The sequence below is a fragment of the Mytilus edulis genome, chromosome 10 (genome assembly GCF_963676685.1).
Source record: "Mytilus edulis chromosome 10, xbMytEdul2.2, whole genome shotgun sequence".
In the NCBI taxonomy this organism is placed as follows: Eukaryota; Metazoa; Mollusca; class Bivalvia; order Mytilida; family Mytilidae; genus Mytilus; species Mytilus edulis.
In genome coordinates this window covers 23,302,565-23,313,033 of record NC_092353.1, presented here as the reverse complement: position 1 = coordinate 23,313,033, position 10,469 = coordinate 23,302,565, and the positions used below count along the sequence as shown (strand labels likewise).

At 32.4% G+C, this 10,469-nt stretch overlaps 1 protein-coding gene across 1 annotated transcript; it reads right to left on the bottom strand.

Moving 5' to 3' along the window:
• Positions 1–2,725: 2,725 nt before the first annotated feature.
• LOC139492650 (adenosine receptor A3-like) lies at positions 2,726–4,627 on the bottom strand. Its single transcript, XM_071280803.1, has 2 exons — positions 4,303–4,627; positions 2,726–2,997 (listed from the first exon to the last, which is right to left on the bottom strand). The coding sequence occupies exons 1-2, from the start codon at positions 4,625–4,627 to the stop codon at positions 2,726–2,728; spliced, it is 597 nt and encodes a 198-aa protein (XP_071136904.1).
• Positions 4,628–10,469: the final 5,842 nt, after the last annotated feature.

Genomic DNA, 10,469 nt, shown 5'->3' with positions numbered 1-10,469 from the left:
CCACAGGTAATGGTGGCGACGGATTTGCAAATGCATGCTTGATTGGTCTGTGTCTTTCTCTTATTAAACAGCATAACAATTGTGAGAATGGCAACATATGCATGTAAAAATTAGAACTTATAAAACAAATTAGCATATTAGTTATCATAAAACCGGTAAATTTGTACGGTTTCAGTATGAAAAGCCAATTATGAGAAACAAACAAAAGACGGAAATTTCTTAGTTTCAGCGAAAATTACAATATTATACTTTGATTTTAGACAAATTGATTTTTTTTATGTTTGTTTCTAATAAAAAAAAAAATAGCATAGCAAGTTCGAAATATCCCATTTATTTTTTAACTCAGTCTAAAGATACTGTTTTATGTTATATAATTTGGACAATATCAAATGTTTTGTTAAAATAAAACACAATGTTACTGTCATGTATTTTATATACCAATAATTAGATAAGAAGGATAAACATTGATGAAACAATAACAGACCCAGCTAGGTACCGCACACATTTTAAGGACATAAGAACACAGCAACGCACATTAAGAAGATTTAAGACACGAGATCAAATCCGCGCACACCAATAGATTTAAAGAAATGAGATCAATTAAAACAGCACACACCAATAGATTTAAAGAAATGAGATCAATTAAAACAGCACACACCAATAGATTTAAAGAAATGAGAACAAAACAGCGCACAGTTAGATAGATTAAGGGAAACACATATAAAGCAGTGTATACCAAGAGATTTAAGGAAGCAAGAACAAAGTAGCATACACCATTATATTAATGTAAATATGTACACAAAAAGAAACAAGATCAAAGCAGCATATACCGATACATTGAGGTAAAACAAGTACGCAGCAGCGCACACCAATATATTTAAGGAAACCTGAGCAAATCAGCGAACACCAATATATTTAAGGAAACAAGAACAAATCAGCAACACCAATATATTTAAGGAAACAAGAACAAATCAGCAACACCAATATATTTAAGGAAACAAGAACAAAGCAGCAACACCAATATATTTAAGGAAACAAGAACAAAGCAGCAACACCAATATATTTAAGGAAACAAGAACAAAGCAGCGCACACCAATAGATTTAAGGAAACAAGAACAAAGAAGCGACAACTAATAGATTAAAGGAAACAAGTACATAGCAGTAATGCATTTATGATACAAGAACAAAGCAGCGCATACCAATAGTTTAAAGGAAACAAGAACAAAGTAGCAGTGCACAGTATAAGATTTGTGGAATCAAGAACATAGAAGCGACATCAATAGCTTTTGGGAAACAAAACACAACATCCCACAATCAACAGATTCAATAGAAACAAGAACACAACAACGCACATCAGAAGATCAGAAAACTCCGCCTCTGAGACATCGTGGCAACACCGCCTGCACTTTGTCGAGCGCCATAGACCGTATGACCAACTAGGCCATCTATAATATAGCTTTCGTTAGTAGTGTACTAGCAATTTTCCTCGTCGTAAATAATATGTGTTTATATTAACATCTAAATTTGCTAGTAACGCAAATGAAGACCAAACATCTCTAATATATTTCTTAAATCTTGCAGTTCATGCAAATTGAATATTTACAATTGATGAGGCTGTGTATGCATACATTCCAAATGAATCAACACATCAAGCTTTTGTGTTTAGCACTGCAATCTGTGTACTATATTAATTATTCTTATCAAAATTCCCGCCATGTGATTCCCTCCTCTTGAGACCAAGCAGTGTTTTTGTCAATGACGGTAATAGTCATTTGCAAGAGCCTGTTGACAATGATGCTTGATAAATCAGCCCCACCCAAGAAAATCTCTTAGAGAAATCCTTTAGAGTCTTTGGCCTACGGATAACTGGAAGCAAACAAAGAAACAAAATCGGGATAACAAACTAAAACCGAGGGAAACGCATTAAATATAAGAGGAGAACAACGACACAACACTAAAATGTAACACACACAGAAAATGAACCAAGCATCAGACAAAATCCCACGAGAATAACAAATATAACATCAAAACCAAATACATGAATTTGGGATAGACAAGTACCTTGACACGTCTTATCGCAATGTGAAATAACACTAAAAAATAAGAGAAATCAAATGACGCAACGTTAAAATGTAACACACACAGAAACGAACAATAATATAACAATGGCCATATTCCTGACTTGGTACAGGACATTTTTAAAGGAAAAAATGGTGGGTTGAACCTGGTTTTGTGGCATTCCAAACCTCGCACTTTAATGGCAATGTTAAATATAACATTGAAATGACAACATAATATTACAGGACTACAATATAAAAAATAGGAGAACGTATTAGACAAAGAAACACATGATAAATAGATAACAAAAAGCATCAGGTTTAAAATTCAATACGCCAAAAAACGCGCCTCGTCCACACATATTAAACTTGGAATGTTTTTCGATTTCATTCCACGTGACTCGGTATCAAGTTTTATTTAAGCGAGACATTTTTATTAAACTTTTTCATCTTTTGACTGTTAAAGTTTGTATCTGATGTTGTTCACACGAGAAAAAAACTCAATCAAATGAGTGCTTCTTCCTCTGATGCGCCCAAGTTTCTCTGAAGTATAGGTTCTTGACATTGGATAAATACATCAGGACGATATGATATGCAAATAGCATTTATAATAAGTTTGTACCGATAAAACTTTTTCCCCGGGAATACTTTCCAATCAAAAAAATAGTTTATCTATTTTTTATGCTATGTTCCTCTTTCACTATAAGTTGTTCACCGCTTTCTGGTTTTAAATCGTACTCTGTAACGTACGTGACATGTTCTCGCACCTTGAACAATTTTCTCAAAAAGCGACTGACTTTCTTAATTTTACAAGCATAGATCAATGGATTGGCTATACAGTTTAGATATATTACGGAAGATATATAGGTCAGTATTGTTCCTTTTTGTCCAAGGGAAAGGTTATCCAAATGGTCTGTTGTAACCAGGACAGCAAATATGCCTGGAAGAAACCCAAACGTACAATTATTCATACAAATCAGTCAATATCATGATGTCTTTTTAGAATATAACGGAGGTTTAAACCTTTTTGTAAATATAATCTTTCTAATGTTAAAGATATCGCTTAAGCTGAAGAGAATATTCAACTCTAAATTGTATTTGCTTTTGCCGAATTAAAATGGTATTTGTGAGAAATGTGCAATTATACATCTTTTTTTTCTTTCGTTTTTGTTTTTGTTACTTTAACTTGTTGAGAATCAAGTTTTATAAATACTTCTGTTTGTATATTCCTGCTTGTTGGTTTGTTCAAATGGTTTCTTATTTGGTTGTATTTAAAGGTTAAATAAAAATAAGGAGATATAACGGCAAAAAACCCAAACATAACTATTCACCAGAGACCAAACGACGAAGAATCTACTGAGAACTGTACGACCTCTAGCCAAAAGCAAACACATTATCTTAAGTAGTTCACCTAGCATCGTATGATGTGACAGAATCCAAAGAGATAACATCCTGATGTATGCAAGAAATAATACACAAGAAAAATATGACACACACAAGTAACGATAACCACTGAATTTTATGCTATAGATATGGTACAGGCACATGAATGCTGTAGCAGGTTTATAAATGTTTGCGTTATGAATACATATTGAAACATGGATATACTTTCAGAGTATGTTATATCTAAATTTACACCAAAATATTGTTAACCTCCATCATTTTCGATAAAAGAGAGGCGAAAGATACCAGAGGGACATTCAAACTCGTTGATCCGAAAATAAACTGACAACGCCATCTCCAAAAAAAGAAAAGACCAAGAGACAAATAATAATACACTAGACACAACATGGAAAACTAAATACTTAGCAACATGAACCCCACCAAACACTGGGGATGATCTCATGTGCTCCATCCTACTCCACATGTAGCACCCGTCGTCTTTATGATTTTCCTGCGCAAACCTTGTGTTATGTCCGTCATCCGGTATGCCGAGAAATTAAGAAACCGTAACGATCAATTCGAGATGGTGATCGTAAAATTTGTAAAATGATGCAATATGTCTTACCACTGACTATTCTATTATTTAGTAAAGCCTGCATTTGTTCGTAAAACCACATCATGAAAAAAGCATTGATATATGAGACACATACTTTATAAAACGACAGCATGGACAGATGACATGTCACCTCTCAAAAATAAAACATGTACAATAGGAAAAATGAACAAGTTTTTCAAGATTTAACATGCTAAAATGCTTGTTTAAACATAACAGAGAATTTACAATAATGAATAGTGTAACTACCTGATGGAAGCCAAGAAACAACGTTGATACCAACAATGATCATGGCTGTTTTGGTTGGTTTCCACCAAATATGTGTGTGTAGTTTGTTTATCTGTCTGTGATCTTCCCTTCTAATCCTGTTATTCTGTTTGAAAGCGATACATAGAATATGACAGTACATCAGAAAGACCATGAATGACATCATCCACATAATAGCACAGTATATCAACAAAAAATTCTTGGTAAACACTCCAAAATATCGGCAATACTCTTCTGAAGTATCTTGATTCCAACCAAACAGTGGGGCTTGGCATATAACCAAACATACCACCCAACTTGATATCATAAAATATTTAGTTTTTTCTGGAGTTATCAAGCTGGTATACTTAAACGGTAACAGAATTTTGGCATATCTTTCGGCTGTCAAAGATAGAAGAATGACGGAAGAATTCAGAAATACTCCATTTACTAAACCAAATCGGATAGCACATTCGTAAAAATGTTTAAAATGTATAAGATTGTATATGACGTTATAAAATAAAAGAATAGCACTAAGAAAATCAGACAATGCGAGATGACTGATAAAAATACATGACACATCCTCTCGGAAGTCTCTTCCGAATAGAATATATATTATTATACCATTCAGTAGTACTGCCACAATGGCAACAACAAATATCAGGATGTTTATACCTAGATAAAAACAAGTGATTCCATATCCATTCAAACCATACCAAAGAACATAGTTATCGTCCGTCGTGTTTAATGTAATCATTTTTATTTCCAAAACAATTGACAACAGTTTACTTTTACTCGGACTGCAGCAACTGAACAATGAAATATCGGTTGAAATAAGTACTAGGTTTTCTTTACCATCTTTAATATTTCTGTACTTTTCTATTTTCTATTTTTCCCTATTTACAGTAAAAGCTTGTCATTGGTTTATTAGAAACAAAGCTAGAAGACATAATCTATGTTTTTCTATGTTTTTAATATTGTAGTAATTTCCCCCTCTCTTCCGATCAGTGTCCATAGATTATTATGGTAAATGGTCGTTATAATTCAAAAGCGCCTACGCGAAAAAGTAGTTCCTTCCGACATTGTTGTATAATGCGGTTATAGCTTTTGATTTCGAAATGATTTTTTTTATTCCACTTGTACACTTCCTCGTCATATCAAATCCTAATTAATCATAAGACAGAAGAAGCCTGCAGCAAAAGTAAAGAAAGACTTCTTGCTTATATGAAATATTTAGAAGTCTAAAATAGTGAATGAAAAAATATTTCAATTAGAATGCTTAGCATCAGTGTAAGCATAGTAACCTTGATGATAAAATTAATCTGAATTAGCTTTTGAAAAAGATAAACAATGATTTCAATTCAATTCAATGTGTTATAAGATATAAAAAAGAAGTTGTGGTATGATTGCCAATGAGACAGCTCGCCACATGAGACCAAATGACCAAAAAATTAACAACTATAGGTCACCATACGGCCTTCAACAATGAGCAAAGCCCATGGCTCAAAGTCAGCTATAAAAGGCCCCGAAATGACAAATGTAAAACAACTCAAACGAGAAAACTAACGGTTAAATGTATGTACAAAAAAAATGAACGTAAAAACAAATATGTTACACATCAACAAACGACTACCACTGAATTACAGGCTCCTGACTTGGGACAGGCACACACATACATTGTGCGGTGTTTAACTTTGAATTTTTCGAATTATGAAGATTTCTACACTAGAAAGAGATACAGGCAACAACAGTATAATGCTGTTCCGGCAAAAACAATAACGCTATTTTCGACTTATGAATTTGGATGCTTCTTTGGCATCTGAAACCCCTCTTTTGATGTAAAAGACTTTTTATTTTGGACAAAATAGCACTCTATAAACGGAAAACATCCAACAATTTCCTTAAACAATATTATTTTATAGATTATTATATCTGGAAGAAATATCGATATTGTACACAAAATTATTGAATAAAGACGGATTTCTTTCTGAGACAGGATATTAAACGACTTTCTGGAGCTGCATCAATTTATGGAAGAAGATGTTTTTTTCAATCTCTTTTATTAGAAAATTAGATCATGGTTGGTGGTTTAATAAAAAAAAGTATTTAAATCATAATCATCAAATTATATCAAAAGAGGGGCAAAAGATAGTAAAGGAGCATCCAAATTCATAAGTCGAAAATAAACTGACAACGCCATGGTTAAAAAAAAGAAAATGACCAACAGACAAACAGTAGTACGCAAAACGCAGCAGAGAAACTAAAGACTAAGCATCACGAACCCCGACAAAACTGGGGAGGTGCTACGGAAAGAGAAGCAGACCCTGTTCCACATGTGATTTTTTTTCAAAGATTCGTGACTTGGAAATGTGTCAGGTTTTTCAAGCTTTCGCTCATCATCCACCTTTTTAACTAAAACTAGTATTAATTAATTCCTCTTTTATATTTTAAATTCAAACCGATTTAATTTTTGATTTATTTGATACAATTTGAAAAAAAAACTCGAAACGATTTTAATATTTGAAATCGATAAGCTTAAGGTTTTCATGCATTCCACATGAAGGTAAAATAACAAAATACCGAACTCCAATTGCAAAATAGATCAAACACATCAAAGGAATTGAAACCAGCTGTCATGGTCCTGACTTAGTACAGACATTTCCTTGTGTAGAAATGGTAGATTCAACCTGGTTTTATAGCTAGCTAAACTTCTCACTGGTATAACAGTGGCATACAATTCCATTAAATTCGCAACAATGTGTGAACAAAACAAAGACATACTATGTTAAAATGTCAAAAGTAGGGGTAAAGTAGTCAACATTGTTTTATTATCTTAATCACTATAAATACAAACAAATATTCCATTAAAGAAAAAACAAAATGGCAAATAGGCAAAGCACATAAACAAAATTATAAGACAAGATTAAACAAAATAACCTTCTATTTATAAATTCCAAAAAAAAAACAAACTTACGACTAAGATTGATCGTATACTGATTTATACTGATTTGTTCATGACTAAACTTTGACCAATCTTAGTCGTATGTTTTTTTTTTTGTGAAACCGACTCCATTTACGTCCATTCATTTCTTTATGTCTGGCTTGAACTAATGTTTACATAACATTGATGTTTTGTTGTTATCATTACCCTTTGTCTTATTTTTTAAACAAATTATTCCTAACATGTTTTAACCTACAAGTGTCATTTTAAGTTTTTTGTTATAAGAGTTTTGTAATTTAAAACCAGTGCAATGAATCAATAGTCGGATATTTTAAAGCGATTATACTCGTAAATTTCTCTCAATTCCGGAAAATAACATCAAACTGTTTATATAAATAATATCTTTGAGTAGACAGTTTTTGTAAAAATAGTTTTCATAGCAATAAATTGTCTGATTCAGATGAAAGTCCTGTACTCAATAATTTATTGACATTCTGAATAATATTGTAGGTTAACTGATTACACAATTAAAAAGAAGGAAGATTTGAACAGAATAACAGTAATAGGAAAACAGCAGTTATGACACCGCGGGTAAACTATCACATTTTAATTGGTTTAAAGCCGTCTCGTTGTGGCCCCCTATAGATCCGTAGTGGGTCAGTAAATCTTATAGGGGTTTCAAGACGTCAAATCTACTGTCAATGGTGACGTCATCTTTTAATGCTGTTGTGTTGCATTGTTTATTTTTCAACAAAACGCAGCAGCGTGCGATAAATTCTTTATACGGTTAACTATTGACCCTCTACGGACCATAGATTGTGAAAAAAAATCCATAGGTGATTCGGCCTCCGTCCTCACCACTATGGATTTTACTAACCCTCTATGGATCCTTAGGGGGTCAGTAGCGAACCATATAACTTATAATGGTAAAATTAGGTACAACATGTGATGATGCAACGACAGCTAAATGTTGGCTTCTTATATTGTTTTTGTCGTTATTACTTTCCTAAATCAATGTTGTTCTACGACGTTAAAGAGCATTGAGGACAACACATTTCTAATTTTTTTTCCAAATACAGCTTAGTTAATATATTAAAATACAATTGTTAGTTTCATTTGCTGGTGTCTATACCTAGAAAAACCGGACTTAGCTTGCTTTATATTAGAGATTAACGCTAGAAAAGGATCGGATTTCAAAGACAAATAATCCATTACAAATACAATGTTTTAATGATATTTTCTGTGTTAGGTACTATCATTTCCAAGAATTAAATGTTTGTTTTAGTTATGCAGAACTCATACTTTATCATCAACAAATAAGGTAGTTGATATGAGCTAAGATAACAAATAATATGTTTATTGACTATTTTGTAAGTTAATACTGTAAATCAGACCATTTTAATTACATTTAATTACAGTATAATTGATCAAACACCAGAATATCCACTACAGAATCGTTTGAAATTGGCGAATAACCTTGATCTGCAGGTATTCAATAATTTATCACGCAGAGTTTTATGATATAAACTTTAGTGTTTATCAAAACTCGGCAGTGTTTACATCAGTCCTGAATTCATTCTACATGAGCTACATTTAAAAGTACTTCTCATTCTTCGCTAATAAGCCTGTCTGGTATTCTTATTTCAAGATTTATATTGTTCAATATAAGAGTCTCAATCCAAATACCCCCAAAAAAGTTATAATTTAAGAAATGAAAATTACACAAACTCAACCAAAAACATTGTCATTCATTTTTGCTAATGGGCTTTGTCTGTGTGCCTTTTTGTGTTTCTTTCTTGCATATGACGTGGTTCTGTACTAATACATTTCGTTATTGTGTTATAGTGTCATAATGGTAAATGTTTGTTTATATATTTATTTGGTTTTTATAGTACCTGTTATGTCTGTTTGTTTTCTTCACATATCGTTGTCAATATTACAAAATGTAATACGACTGTCAAATAAGTGAGAGGTTTAGCTAGCTATAAAACGAGGTTTACTCCACCATTTTCTACATAAGAAAATGCCTGTGCCAAGTCAGGAATATGACAGTTGTTGTCATCCATATGATGTGTTTGAGCTTTTGATTTTGCCATTTGATTAGGGACTTTCCGCTTTGAATTTTCTTCGAAGAGATTTTTTTTTATATGACTCAGGTGCCTGTCCTGTTTCTCCTCTAGTATCGGTAGCATAAAGCCTTATTGATGATGGATACAAACGTCAAATTAAGGACGATCTTATACAAGTTGTATTTGTATTCCATACTATGCACTGCAGTAACGAAAACAAATTGATTAAGGTTACATCATAGAATAACAGTTTTTCAACTTTTGTTTGTTTGCCCAAAATTGATTTTAAGATAATAAAACAATTCAAACTATAAAAGGTAACATTTTAATGAGGTAAAACAAGAAATGCATTTCAACGAATCAACTGTTTTGTACAAAAAATAAAACAAACTCTGTAAAATGAAACTTTGTACTCGATATATAAATCACGCATGGAAATTGAAGTTTAATACGTAGAAAAATCGAACTTGTAAAGATTACGATTGAAAAATTAAGTTTGTTGTATATCTTTTGAATTTAAAGAATCCTCATCTAGTTGACACGGCATGTTGAATATACCTTATTGCATAATTTGTTATATAATCTTTTACCTTTAAACCCAGGCTTTATGTCGTTGATGGAAGATGTTCGTTGTTATTCTGCTGTTTGTAGGTTGTTTCGGCGACTATTATATAATTTGTTCTGTCGTGTTTTTTGTTGTTGTATATCAGTCACGTAGTCATTTTAGCGACATTTGTTAACATTGTCATATAAGCGGGAGGTTTAGCTACCCATCAAACCAGATTCAACTCACAGCTATTTCTTAAAATTTCATGTAACATGTCAGGAAAATGGCAGTTATTATCGAATAGTTCGTTTCTACGTCTGTTAGCGTTTTTTGTTGTTGTACTTCAGTGTTTATGTATTTTGCTTTCCTCTCATAGTTGATGTGTTTCCCTCAGTTTTAGTTAGTAGCCCGGATTTGTTTTCTCTCAATCGATTTATGACTTTCGAACAGCGGTATACTACTGTTGCCTTTCTCCCGCAAAAAAAACCCGTGTGTTTATCATTACTACTATTACTTGGTATTGATGACAATATTATAGTTCTTGTCTAAATCTATTATTCTGATATCAATAATTTCATTAAAATCAAACAGGAATTCATTCAGTGAATATGAT